This window comes from Pleurodeles waltl, chromosome 6 (genome assembly GCF_031143425.1).
Source record: "Pleurodeles waltl isolate 20211129_DDA chromosome 6, aPleWal1.hap1.20221129, whole genome shotgun sequence".
NCBI classification, from domain to species: Eukaryota; Metazoa; Chordata; class Amphibia; order Caudata; family Salamandridae; genus Pleurodeles; species Pleurodeles waltl.
The window spans coordinates 746,263,159-746,278,356 of NC_090445.1; the positions used below are offsets into that span (position 1 = coordinate 746,263,159).

The window sequence follows — 15,198 nt, forward strand, 5'->3', positions numbered from 1 at the left end:
TCCTAATTCTCTGATGAACAAATAGGGCAAAACACATACCCATTACTGACGACTGCGGAATGGCCGAATCTGTTCACATCACGATGAAGATTGGGTTTGGGTAGTACTTTCCATTCATCACAAGCTGTTGAAAAAAAAACATATTACAGATTTAGTGTAAAGCAAATTTTTATATGAATCACAGTCACAATCACACATTTAGATCACAATGGACTTGAAACAATATAAACACCAATGAAATATTGTCGGAGGGATATAAACATTGCTATATTTATGAAAATAATTTAAATTGGTGTTTGGGTACCGAGAATCCTATTACCTTGAGAATCACTACAATAGATCAGAAAAAAATTGTAGCTGAATGGTGCACTCTCTGCAGTTGAAGAAAACTGTTGAGTTGGTAGAAGTTTTTGCCTTTTGGTGTGAGAATACATTTTGCAGGTTTTTTCTATAGGAGTTTTCCCTGCACAATGCTCCAAGCAAATTATAAGAGGAAATTTTGCAAACTAACAATATGTAAAATGTATCTACCTCAAAGTTATTGCATATTCAGAAATCACAGGCACATGTGTTAAGTGTGTACTGAAGCCTAGGTTTATCAAGATGTTTATTCTCCAAAAAGGACCAACACCCAACATACTCTTTGTAAACATTCTCTCTCTGTAATATACTGCACTGGAAAACTCATTGTAGCCCAGAAGCAGCTGCCCAGAATAATCTGGTACTCTCTGCATCAAGTGTCCAGAGCAAAATCAGCATTTTTGACATAAAACAAGCTAGACATGGTAACATGGTTTGTGTTTGTCTTATATATTTTGAACAGTTACATATTGTTAATGATCTTTTAATGTTTAAACTATTGAATAGGAGAGTAATTTATTTTGAATTTGGGTGCTTGCAATCTACCATTGGGATTGGAAGCGATGTCTGTCTGATAAAGAGTGTTTTAATGTATTTCCACTAATTTCAATGTATTCTTCATTAGCTCACCTAATGCTCCTTTCCTTTAGTTTTTTTGTATACTAATATCTTACAGAAAAATTATAAAAATAAATGCAGACATTGGTAATTTGAGATATGCATCAATATACTGACTGCTCTATTTATCTAAGTATTCAGTTGGCAACGCTGATTCTATTGCTGTGACCAAGTTCACTTTTGCAGACTGTAACTCAACTGTTAAACAATTGGTGACTCATTTAAAAGAAAAAAACATGAATTCTTATTAAGACATTTTCTTTTAATCAGTGCATTCAAACACTGGTGTGAAAAGTCAAGCTAAGTCTTCTACAAACTGCTGCTTCATTTTTTAAAAGGGAGATAAGTGTTTGCTTTTTTGGCTCCAAAGTGGGAGGATTTTGTAAAGTGAACTATGTGACAGATTTCCTGGGACATAGGCAGTGTGCAAGGAAAGTCAGTAGACAACAATATTTAAATACCTGAAACATTTAATTTATTTTATATTATTTAGATAGTTTTCTATAGCGCTGGCAAGACCCCAAGGGTATCAGAGCGCTTTACAGCAGTATAGATAATAAACACATAAATTCAAAGAGAACAGTTATTCAGTGGGTTTCACATGGTCAAGAAGATAAATGAATCATATAAATATTTCAAAATATATCAGCAGCAAAGAAAGCACAAATGAGGCACATTTTTAATTCTGAAGAGTGAAAGAAACATCAAAGGATCAATGATGCGCAAATAAAAAATATTTGGGGAAACCCATTTCTCATGCACTATCATTTGTGTGCTTTATAATTTTGCCAGAAGAACTGTATGCGTACACATTTAGCTGGTATTTAATGGAAAATGCACTGACTTTAAATGAAAATGTGCAACAACACCATGCTTTAGCCATTTTTGGAACAGTGTACACCAAAACGCACCACCGGGGACATACTACATTCTTACCACTTCACTGCTAAATTATCATGGCTTATTTACTACACTTATTGTGTGAGGTGTTGTTTTTTTAGAATACCTATGTAGCATTGCAGGCATCACCCCAACACTGGAAATTGCTCTAGCACCACCAGTTACATTGCACATACCTCCTGAGTAAATTGAAGTTAAGGTGGTGCTCTTCTATTACGGGGTTTATTTTACTAAAACCCCAATCTTTTAATCAGCACACAATCATTTTAGAGGAGGTACTCATTATAAAATATATATTATAAACACTACATTTACATAAGCTCATAGCCCTATCAATGTATGTCTTTTGAAACAGAGTCCATATAGTTCCATCAACATTGTTACTTCTTAATGTGACTCCTTGAGAGAGAAGCTTCATCCAACACTTAAACATCACAACCATAAGGGATCTACCGTCAATCCAAATTTCATACAAAGGGAATTTATTGTACATCCAAAGTTTCTTTAAAAACTAGAATGTCAGCCCTGCCAACTCATTTCACCCCACACAAGGGCTTTCTCAAGGCTTATTTTTCGTATAGTGAGGAACAAGTGGCACAGTTTAATTTAAAATTATCCAAACGTCAATGAGTAAGAATGTAGCCACTATATTTCCATACATGATCAATCTTTGTCACCAATACACAGCTTTTTCCACTTTCATTCAGTTGCTACCAAAACACAAACATCTCCCAGTGGTCTTATCTAGGTTAATCATGCACAGGGGGCTCAAAGTGTCCAATCTAGTGTTCCCACCAATAAATGGCAAAAACTTTGGAATTCACTATAATAATAATAATCTAATACAAATAAACATTTTTTAATGTTGGGTTCATAAAATGGGAATGTTAAAACTGCAGATATTACTAACCCACTCAGATATTGGTATATCAGGCATCAGTACACATACAGGGCTGAAGCATGTAAAGTTTGATAGCACGTTTGATAAAAATGTAGACAAAATATTCAACCTCATTACTACACAAGCCCTGTAAACTCCTAAAAGCATTCACAAACACGGAACCCCAAAACAGGATCCATGAATGTTTTGATACGTTCGACTGGGCTCTGTGTTCATATGCTCCTAAGCCAGGTTCTACGTGAACCTTTAATTTGTGGTTGTGGCTTGATTAGAAATGGCATTGTTGTGATAACAGAACATGAGCCTGCCTATAATTTTAACCCCAAGTTTCTTATTCTGCCTCTTCCTTTAATATGATGAAACATGCAATTTTTATTTTATGGCTCAATATGTACTGAGTGGCAACTTAGTGCCCTTTCCTGTTTTTTCAATGTCACATCACCGGCACAATGCTCTACTAATATAAAAGCTTAGAAAGTAACAGAACCACACTTCTGGATGTTCATTCTGGAAAAGTCAAACATAATCAACCAAAAAAATAAAAGAAAGTAACACAGAGGAAACAGGCTCAGCGCAGAACAATCTGGACTCGACTCTGAAATCACAATCAAGCTAATAACAGTTTAGGGAAGACTTCAGTCTTCCAGGTGTTAGCGTAACTGCAGCAGCAATGCCCACCTCTTCTCAATGGGCTGTGCCTTTGCACTAACCCTGTTACTATGCTCGGCATAATGCACCCTTTACTCTCCTTCATTTACATTACATGACCAACAAAAGCAGTAGGTCTGGAACCATCGACTGCATGGTGGTGGACACAAAAGGGGAGCCTACAGTTTGTTTATTAGAGATTATTATATAGAAAGTGTTGAAGAAACTGCACTGATGCAGGGTGTTTTTTTTTTTTATTCCCCACGCCCAAACAAATGAATGAATAAAAAAAGAATATTTAAAGATGATTTTAATTCTGCCATTTCTTAAGTGCATTAAATTTGCACGAATCAAAGCGCTGGATACCAGGAGAGGGCAAGCAAAGAGACAGGACATGACTAATGTGCAAAGAGCCAAGTTTTAATTTGCTTGAGAAACTGTACATACGCGTTCAGACTACTGATCTGGTCAGGAAGGGAATTCCACAACCTAGCCGCAGCAACTGTGAAAGCCCGGTGACCCCACCTGGCTTTCCTACAGCGAGGCACTCTTCCCTTATAGTGACCCGATGATCATGATCTTAAGGGTCGGCTCAGAATGTACCAATTCAGGGCAGACTGCAGATACCCAGCTCACTAAGAATGGAGAGCTCTATACGTCAGGCAGAGAGGTTTAAAAGACACTTGTTTCCTTATCGCAACCATTGGAGATGTTTTCAGACCCTCCCTGACCAAGGAGTGCTTGGTTAATCCTAGAACCAGGCGTGCAGCTTCATTCTGAATGAGCTGGAGCTTATTTAAGGAAAATTGGTTGATGTTTAAATAAATGGCATTACAATAATTGCATCTCATTGTAATAAGGGCTCCTGAGATCTTTTGGCACAAAAGACAGGGCCTTTTTTTTTTTATCCTAACCATCCAGAAACAAGCACCAACCGTTCAGTTAACCTGGGCGCCTAAAGTCAGCAGGTTATTGTACACCAACCCCAGATTTTTGGCCGCAGTTATTGGAGTAGGTAAAATGCCACAAATATCTGGCCACCAGATGGACTTTTCAGTTTTATCCCCATTCATTTTCAGCCAGTTCTCACTTATCTACCTGCTGATTTTCCTCATACAACCTCGAAACCTGTCCGCCGCCTCTTCCCAATCATCTAAGATAGAGATGATGATCTGGGTATCGTCCGCATGAGACAAAACCTGGAACCCAAAAGTGGGAATCAGTTTAGCCAAAGGGGCGACGTAGAGGTTAAAGAGGGTTGGGCTGAGTAAGGACCCCTGGGTAAATCCACAAGGAAGCTGTAAGGGAGCTGCTCTGAAATCTCCACAGCTAACTGTGATCAATCTATCACACAGAAAGGACTCCAGCAGCCAGAGAGCAACATGATCGGATTTGGTTATTGTTTGAGATGTTTTGCTATTGTGTCAAGTGAGCCCAAGATCTGTATCAGAATGTTTTGTAGAGGTTTATCTATGACTGGGTTGATTATGACATTAACTGTATATTAGGTGGATTTGTTAGTTTCATACAAGATTTACAACACAAAAAATAAACAATATGCAGTTTGTTACTTTGCACAGCATTGTCTCAGGCGGTAATTAAGTGTGTCATAACAGTGCAAACAGGAACACCAACAGCATTTAAAGTAATAGCAGCAAAAATATAACTAACATTTTTTAAAAAGTATTTGAAGGTATTCTAAGCGTAAAAATGCACAAATCTGAAGAAACACAAAAATGACGGTAAAGTCACAAGTCAGTGGACAATTCCCTTCATTGGACTCAAAACGGCACACTCAAATTGTGTTTATTTTTTAAATTCATGGTAAATTGTTATGTGTAACCCGGCGAACCCTCATCTGTGCCCTAGTAACTCCAGCAAAATGGTTCTGTAATAGTTTTATCTACCAGGATGAATGGTTATATCTTTATCTGTATTGTTATTGCTTCTTACTTATGCATATGCCTTCTTGCTTTTTCTCTTGTATGTATGATCTGAACACTATGGGGGTCATTATGAGTATGGCGGTCTGTAGCCCTCGACACTTGCGGTGGAGGTCTGGACTACCGTCAATGCGGCGGTCCGACCACCACATTACAACTCTGGCAGCCATACCACCAGGGAACCACCATCTCTGCCAGGATCTTATACCCTGATGGTCTCGAGGTGGAGAAGATTTCTAATCTGCCTGGGGATTACAACCTCATTCTCTGCCAACCTTTTCAAGGCGGTTTTACCGCCATGAAAGGGTTGGCGGAGAACAGGTGCAAGGGGACACAGGGGGGGGCCCTGCACTACCCATGCACATGGCACGGGCAGTGCAGCAACTCCCCTGTCCATCACCATCGCAATGTTCACTGTCTGCTGTGCAAGGGTGCTGGTGCTTATGAGCCGGTGACAATGCTGTAGCCTGTTTCCCACTAGGCTGGTGGGTGGAAACAGAGGTTTCAGCCCACCAGCCTAGCAGAAAACTCTTAAGGTAGCCTGTGTGGCAGCAACCATCCCCGTCAGAAGGTGAAAACCGTTGGCTGAACTTGTCATGACTCCCTATACGTACAGCGCTCTGATACCGTGACCGGTCACATTTGCGCTATATAACACTCCATAAATAAATAAATAAAAATAAATCATGAGTTAGAATTAATTTTGCTCCACAGGACAAAGGGGGTGATTCTGACCCCGGCGGTCTTAGACCGCCGGGGCCAGGGTCGGCGGGAGCACCGCCGACAGGCCGGCGGTGTCCCGCAGGGCATTCTGACCGCGGCGGTAAAGCCGCGGTCAGACCGGCAACACTGGCGGTCTCCCGCCAGTGTACCGCTGCCCTGTTGAATCCTCCACTGGCATGGGCACTGCAGGGGCCCCCGTAAGAGGGCCCCTACAAGTATTTCACTGTCTGCTTGGCAGACAGTGAAATACGCGACGGGTGCAAATGCACCCGTCGCACCTTCCCACTCCGCCGGCTCGATTACGAGCCGGCATCCTCGTGGGAAGGTCGTTTTCCCCTGGGCTGGCGGGCGGCCTTTTGGCGGCCGCCCGCCAGCCCAGGGGAAAACTTGAAATACCCGCCGCGGTCTTTTGACCCGCCAGAATCAGAATCACCCCCTAAATTTGGAAGAAACACCCAACACTACCCTGATACAAAGCATTTCTTGCTCTTTTAATGAGACCCTCCAAGTGAGTCCTGTGGGGTGACAACTACCACCACTACTTGGCCCTTAGTGGGAAAAGGCTGCATCCCTGGCCACCCAAGAGTAGTCAAAGAAGGGAATAACTGCCCCTTTTCTCCAGAATTCACAATCAGAGACATCCCTTCTCTATCACACTTACAAAAGTAGGCACTAACGTCAGCCCTACACCTATGCATTATAGAGTAGTGAGAAGGGAGTGGAGGGAGAGCTGTGAAGGCCCAAATTCTAGAAAAACTCACTGGCAAGGGTACATAGGAAAGGATGCCTGTACATTGGGCTATACCTAGTCACAAAAAAGGAGATGTGCGGTAGAGAGAAAAAGAGAGAGATGAGCTTGAGGTGTAACTTCTGGTTTGTTGCAAGTGGAGCAGAAAAAACTGTAGTGCTGGACAGTGAAAGAGACAGACACAGCAAAAAGAGTCCAGCAAGAAGACAATACTCAGAGACACCAGCAGAATAACCTACTTCTAGCCGATGGGAGACGAAGAGATTCTTTGTGACTTAAAGGTAAATATATGTTTGGTTGTTTTCGGTACCAGGTAGAACTTCGAATAAATGATGCATGTTGTTTACTGCTACCTGGTTGGAAGTGCCTTCAAAATGCTCGTACCAAGACCGTTTGGCTAGTGGAGAAGTACATATAGTCCTGCATTCTCTAATTTCCAGACACTTTTCATTGTATTATATTTTTTCTTGTCACACAGAATGCGTGGCCAGGATTCAATATGAGAGCGCTTCTCGTGAAGGGGTGGGAGAGGTGTGTTTAGATGGGAGATACAGGATGCAAGCTACCTCCGACACAATAGTTAGTTGGAAGTTTGAATGGCATGTCTACTGGATGGGTGTGTTTTGAGTTCTTTCTGGACTTTCACAACGTCTGCTTTGAGGTGTTGAGTGCTGAGAAAACAGGGATCATAACATTTATATCACACAGATACAGTGGCATAGTTAATATGCCAAGAGCTCCAGTACAAGCATGGAAAATCGGAGACTATAAGACAGCCATAAGTAGGCCCGGTGGTCTCCTGCTGGGAAGTGCATCGGGTATACTCATGATAGCTATATGCACTTGGGCCTTTATTACGTAAAAAACCTTTGGGAGCACAGTGGACGAGCACCAGCTTCCTGTCCTCCCAGGACGCTTTGATGTTACAGAGGGGGCCATAGACACTTGCACAGGCCCTGCTGTAATACAGGTCACGTGATACTAAATGGGCATTCCCTCATAGGCAAAGGGGCGTGGCCCTACGCTGAGGGAAACACCTTGTTTCTGCATGGTGCTGGACTATGGTCGATGCCACAGAGGCAACAAGAACGTCAAGTGGTGCACTGACGGGGAGAACAAAGTCAGTGCACTCACCAAGAGTGATCCTTGGAAGGGGGTGAAATGAGTCCCAGGAACCCCCAAGACATCCTCTTGCAGGTGGGTCCAGTCACTCACTGCATCCCGAGTACATGGGCTCCATGTCCCCCTTTCAAAATGATATCGGGTGCAGTCTGCACTGAGAAGGACAGATCAGCATCTTTAAACAGCCGGCTTACCTTTCATTATAATGGGCTGTCTCCACAGCAGTCACAAGTTTAAGTGATAGGATTTTAAATTCTTCCCTTTGCAACAGCAGCGTTAAAATAAATGAATATTAATCAAATGCAGAATACACCATCCATCTCGAACACTGTCTGTTACACTGGAGAAATGTTGACAAAGCCCAAATAAATTATTTCAAATTCTTCCATTAATTGACACCTCAAACGTTGGCATCTACTAGCACCAGAATGTCAAAAACTGAACCTGCCCAGTTTGAACCAAAAAAGCGTTACCGCTAGTATGTGTAAGCAAGTCCACCAACTGCCCTGTGGCAGACATTCTCCTTGCATAGCGCACACTAATGGATGTGAAATTCTCTTTGTCACTGTCCTCGTGCGTTACTTCATGTCAGACTAGCGTTTCAGTATGAATTATTCGCCCAGATGAGGGTTATTAAGTTCATTCGATGATACATTTCCACACTGGCGAATGTCATTTTCTAGGCTCTCAAGCATATAAAATCGTAAATAACTGAGAAATACAAAATCCAGGTGTGACATTTGAAGTTTAAAGTCTTGAAGCATTACAAACGACTACTTGGCTGTGATGACAGTGACACCTTGAAAGGCACCTGAAAATGGATCAAAATGTGTGCTTTTCTATAAAAACTGACCCTAATTGGTATGGCTATTTGAAAAAGGTACTCTGAAAAGAAGAAGGTGACATGCAAAGGGAAAAATATTCAAAAATCCAACCAGTGAAGAGAGTGGGCAGGTAATACTTTGTTACACATGTAGTACTTTCTGAAGATTGAGAAGCTAATCGACAATACCATTGAAGGGGCCTGGCAGAGAGGGAGACCTTAGCCAGCTAAACACACTTTAAGGCTTTTTTGTGAAAGTAGTTTCATACAAGGTCTAACTTAACTAGGTAAAGAGGACATAAAAAGAACCAGGCAACAAGCCCTTAGCGCATGGACCACCAGTAGTCAATTAATATAGTTTCCTGGATTGTAGATTTATGGAAGACAAATGCAGTTTTACTGAGGCCAACAAACAACCTGTCTTGACAGAGACCACGGTGAAGAACTCCCATAAAATCGTTTGAAGGTCAACTTGAAGGATAAAACTGTATATTCCAGAGCAAGAATGTGTATGTAGACAGCTTCTGTTTTGAATGGTGGTGGAATTTCTCATTAAAGGTCTGAACACTGAGCAATTCGTGATTTTGATAAAGAAATGTGTTTTTTCTATGGCATACTCTGTTTCTTTTGTTCTTTTACTCTTCGTGGAGATACAGTGCATCAACTTATTGGTTAGAAACTCTACATGCCTGTGCACAAATACCTTTCTCTTCATTTTGAAAGATTTTTTTTAGCACAAAATATAAGGAGGATGTCTTGAAGTACCAAATCGACAAAAATTAAGAAGTGACATAATTATGAAAGGCCTGACAGAAAATTGCATTTTACTACAGCACGAATAGGGCCAACATGTGTCTATTTTTGACATTAAGTGGCAGGGCACACCAGAACCTAACAAGTGTCATGTAAAGCACACTGAGTTCGACAGCACTGAGTCTGTATTGAAGGAGATGAAAATTACCTTACTGGATGTCCAATACAAGGACATACTTCCCCAGCAAATGGTCCTGATTGATCAATAAATTTGGAGAAGTACCTAGATATTGTAAAAGTAAACAGTGATGGAGTATCTGCTCGATTAAAAAAGTGCTGTATGCTCCCATTTCATCGTCTTGATAATGGCCAGTGGTGTGGTTAATATCCCAGGGACAAAATATTTGACAGAAGCTGCAGAAATTGCCAGATAGAGAAATATATGGAAAATGTCACTTACCCAGTGTACATCTGTTCGTGGCATGAGACGCTGCAGATTCACATGCTGTGCATATCCCGCCATCTAGTGTTGGGCTCGGAGTGTTACAAGTTGTTTTTCTTCGAAGAAGTCTTTTCGAGTCACGAGATAGAGGGACTCCTCCCCTTTCGGCTCCATTGCGCATGGGCGTCGACTCCATCTTAGATTGTTTTCCCCGCAGAGGGTGAGGTAGGAGTTGTGAATATATTAATAGTGCCAATGCAGTGGAGTAAGTATTTATGTACATAATGTGATTAGAAGTGTTATATTTACAAGTTTACAAATGTGCAAGTTTATTTTTATCAACTTATAACGGCTACAGGCTCCTGGGGAGGTGGGAGGGCGCATGTGAATCTGCAGCGTCTCATGCCACGAACAGATGTACACTGGGTAAGTGACATTTTCCGTTCAATGGCATGTGTAGCTGCAGATACACAGGCTGTGCATAGACTAGTAAGCAGTTATCTCCCCAAAAGCGGTGGTTTAGCCTGTAGGAGTTGAAGTTGTTTGAAATAATGTTCGTAATACTGCCTGTCCTACTGTGGCTTGTTGTGTTGTTAACACATCCACACAGTAATGATTAGTGAATGTATGAGGCGTAGACCATGTGGCTGCCTTACAGATTTCTGTCATTGGTATATTTCCTAGAAAGGCCATGGTGGCACCTTTCTTCCTAGTGGAGTGTGCCTTTGGTGTAATAGGCAGTTGTCTCTTTGCTTTAACATAACAGGTTTGAATACATTTAACTATCCGTCTGGCAATGCCTTCTTTGGTTATTGGATTCCCTGCATGAGGTTTTTGGAAAGCTACAAACAATTGTTTTGTTTTGCGAATTTGTTTGGTTCTATCAATGTAATACATTAGTGCTCTTTTTATGTCCAATGTATGTAATGCTCTTTCAGCTACAGAGTCTGGTTCTGGAAAGAATACTGGGAGTTCCACCATTTGATTTAAGTGGAACGGTGATATAACTTTTGGCAAAAATTTGGGATTTGTGCGTAGAACCACTTTATGTTTGTGTATTTGTATAAAGGGTTCCTGTATGGTAAAGGCTTGTATTTCAGTTACTCTTCTGAGAGATGTGATAGCTATTAGGAAGGCTACTTTCCAGGTTAAGTATTGAATCTCACAAGAGTGCATGGGTTCAAATGGTGGACCCATGAGTCGTGTTAATACAATATTGAGGTTCCACGAAGGAACTGGTGGTGTTCTTGGTGGAATGATCCTTTTTAGACCCTCCATAAATGCTTTTATGACTGGGATTTTAAATAGTGAAGTTGAATGTGTAATTTGCAGATAGGCAGAAATTGCTGTGAGATGTATTTTAATGGATGAAAAAGCTAACTTAGACTTTTGTAAGTGTAGAAAGTAGCTTACAATGTTTTTTGCGGACACGTGTAATGGTTGAATTTGATTATTATGACAGTAATAAACAAATCGTTTCCATTTATTTGCGTAGCAATGTCTTGTAGTAGGTTTTCTAGCCTGTTTGATGACCTCCATACATTCTTGTTTAAGGTCTAGATGTCCGAATTCTAAGACTTCAGGAGCCAGATTGCTAGATTGAGCAATGCTGGATTCAGATGTCTGATCTGTTGTTTGTGTTGAGTTAACAGATCTGGTCTGTTTGGTAGTTTGATATGAGGCACTACTGACAGGTCTAGTAGTGTTGGGTACCAAGGTTGTCGTGCCCAAGTTGGTGCTATTAGTATTAGTTTGAGTTTGTTTTGACTCAATTTGTTTACTAGATACGGAAGGAGTGGGAGAGGGGGAAAAGCGTAAGCAAATATCCCTGACCAACTTATCCATAATGTATTGCCCTTGGAATGAGGCTGTGGGTACCTAGATGCGAAGTTTTGGCATTTTGCGTTTTCTTTTGTTGTGAATAGGTATATTTGCGGTGTTCCCCAGTTTTGGAAGTAGGTTTGTAGTATCTGGAGATGAATTTCCCATTCGTGGATCTGTTGGTGATCTTGACTGAGATTGTCGGCTACCTGGTTTTGAATTCCTGGTATGTATTGCGCTATTAGGCGAATGTGATTGTGATTCGCCCAATGCCAAATCTTCTGTGCTAAGAGACACAACTGTGTTGAGTGTGTGCCTCCCTGTTTGTTTAGGTAATACATTGTTGTAATGTTGTCTGTTTTGACAAGAATGTGTTTGTGGGCTATTAGTGGTTGAAATGCTTTTAATGCTAGAAACACAGCTAGTAGTTCTAGCTGATTTATTTGAAGTTGTTTTTGCTGAGTGTCCCATTGTCCTTGGATGCTGTGTTGGTTGAGGTGTGCTCCCCACTCTACCATGGAAGCATCTGTTGTGATCACGTATTGAGGTACTGGGTCTTGGAAGGGCCGCCCTTGGTTTAAATTTATAGGATTCCACCATTGAAGCGAGGTGTGTGTTTGGCGGTCTATCAACACTAGATCCTGAAGTTGACCCCGTGCTTGTGTCCATTGTGTCGCTAGACACTGTTGTAAGGGCCGCATGTGTAATCTTGCGTTTGGGACAATGGCTATGCATGAAGACATCATGCCTAGAAGTTTCATCACTAATTTTACTTGATATTGTTGGTTTGGGTGCATGCTTTGTATTACATTTTGGAATGCTTGTACCCTTTGTGGACTTGGAATGGCAATCCCTTTTTTTGTGTTGATTGTCACTCCTAAGTATTGTTGTATTTGACACAGTTGTAAGTGTGACTTTAGGTAGTTTATTGAGAACCCTAATTTGTGATGGGTTTCTATGATGTATTTTGTGTGTTGAAGACACTGGTTCTGAGTGTTGGTTTTTATTAACCAATCGTCTAGATACAGGAATACATGTATGTGCTGTCTTCTGATATGTGCCGCTACTACTGAAAGGCATTTTGTAAATACCCTTCGTGCTGTTGTTATCCCGAATGGTAACACTTTGAATTGGTAATGCACTCCTTGAATTACAAACCTCAAGTATTTTCTGTGTGAAGGATGTATGGGTATATGGAGGTACGCATCTTTTAGATCTAATGTTGACATGTAGTTTTGTTGTCTGAGCAAGGGGATCATGTTTTGAAGTGTTACCATGTGAAAGTGATCTGATTTGATGTAAAGATTTAGGGGGTGATTCTAATATTGGCGGGCGGCGGAGGCCGCCCGCCAATGTTCCCCCTCCAAAATACCGCTCCGCGGTCAAAAGACCGCTGAGGGTATTTTGGGATTTGCCCTGGGCTGGCGGGCGGCCGCCAAAAGGCCGCCCGCCAGCCCAGGGCAAATCGACCTTCCCACGAGGACGCCGGCTCCGAATGGAGCCGGCGTAGTGGGAAGGTGCGACGGGTGCAGTTGCACCCGTCGCGTATTTCAGTGTCTGCGTTGCAGACACTGAAATACTTTGCGGGGCCCTCTTACGGGGGCCCCTGCGACACCCCCTACCGCCATCCTGTTCCTGGCGGGCGAACCGCCAGGAACAGGATGGCGGTAGGGGGTGTCAGAATCCCCAAGGCGGCGCAGCATGCTGCGCCGCCTTGGAGGATTCTGACGGGCAGCAGAAAACCGGCGGGAGACCGCCGGTTTTCCTGCACTGACCGCGGCCAAAGCGCCGCGGTCAGAATGCCCTGTGGGGCACCGCCGGCCTGTCGGCGGTGCTCCCGCCGACCCTGGCCCCGGCGGTCTAAGACCGCCGGTGTCAGAATCACCCCCTTAGTGTTCTGAGATCTAAGATGGGTCTCAGAGTTTTGTCCTTTTTTAGTATTAGAAAATACAGGGAATAAACACCTGTTCCTTTCTGATGGTTGGGTACGAGTTCTATTGGCTCTTTTTGTAACAACGCTTGGACTTCTAGTTGTAATAGATCTAAGTGCTGTTTGGACATGTTGCGTGTTCTTGGAGGCACATTTGGTGGTAATTGTAGGAATTCTATGCAATAACCATGTTGGACAATGGCTAGGACCCACGAGTCTGTAGTTATTTCTTCCCAATTTTTGTAATAATCTGTGAGTCTCCCCACCACTGGTGTTATGTGTTGGGGATTTGTGACACTGAAGTCACTGTTTAGTTTGTGGGGCCTTTGGGCTTTGGAATTTCCCTCAGGTTTTAGGGAACTGTCCACCTCTATATTGTCCCCGAAAGCCTCCTCTTTGGTACTGGCCCTGGTATGTGGATCTGGCTTGTGAGGTTGAGGGTTCTGTGCTTTGGGCTCGAAACCCCCCTCTAAAGTGTGGCTTTCTAAAGGTGCCTCTGCTTTGTGGGGAGTAGAGCGCGCCCATGGCTTTGGCCGTGTCAGTGTCCTTCTTTAGCTTCTCTATAGCTGTATCCACCTCCGGCCCAAACAACTGTTGTCCATTAAAAGGCATATTAAGCACAGCTTGTTGGATCTCTGGCTTAAATCCGGAGGTGCGGAGCCATGCGTGTCTCCGAATAGTGACCGCTGTATTCACAGTCCTGGCGGCTGTGTCCGCTGCGTCCATTGCCGATCGTATCTGGTTGTTGGAGATACTTTGGCCCTCCTCCACCACTTGCCGTGCACGCTTTTGAAACTCCTTGGGAAGATGTTCAATAAAATGCTGTATTTCATCCCAATGAGCCCTGTCATATCTTGCCAATAAAGCCTGTGAATTGGCAATGCGCCATTGATTGGCTGCCTGTGCTGCAACTCTTTTCCCCGCTGCATCAAACTTTCGACTTTCTTTGTCGGGTGGTGGTGCATTCCCAGAAGTCTGTGAGTTTGCCCTTTTGCGTGCTGCGCCTACTACCACTGAGTCAGGTGTTAGTTGTTGCGTGATGTACACAGGGTCTGTCGGGGAGGCTTGTACTTTTTTTCGACCCTAGGTGTAATGGCTCTGCATTTGACGGGGTCTTGAAACACTTGTTTTGCGTGTTTTAACATCCCTGGTAACATCGGAAGACTCTGGTACTGGCTGTGTGTTGACGACAAAGTATTAAATAGAAAGTCATCTTCAATAGGTTCAGCATGCAGTGCTACATTGTGAAAAGTAGCTGCTCTGGACACCACCTGCATGTAAGCAGTACTGTCTTCAGGCCTTGCTGGGTAGCAGTCTGGGCTATTGTCAGATACTGGTGCATCATATAGATCCCATGCATCTGGGTCATCCCTGTGTGCGTTGGAGATTGCATCATAGGGGGTGTTGTAATTGGGGATAGTTGCGGTGAGTGCTGTGGCGATGGTTGTGGCGAAAAACGTGGTGGA

General features: G+C 42.7%; 1 protein-coding gene across 2 annotated transcripts in view; it reads right to left on the reverse strand.

Annotated features, from left to right (window-relative positions):
• The window catches only part of ATRNL1 (attractin like 1), a 2,088,076-nt gene that overhangs the window by 1,447,370 nt on the left and 625,508 nt on the right, over positions 1-15,198 (reverse strand). For both annotated transcript variants that reach the window (XM_069239275.1, XM_069239274.1), the window contains exon 11: positions 40-124. In XM_069239275.1, the coding sequence (XP_069095376.1) occupies positions 40-124 (85 nt within the window). The remainder of the gene's footprint in view (positions 1-39; positions 125-15,198) is intronic.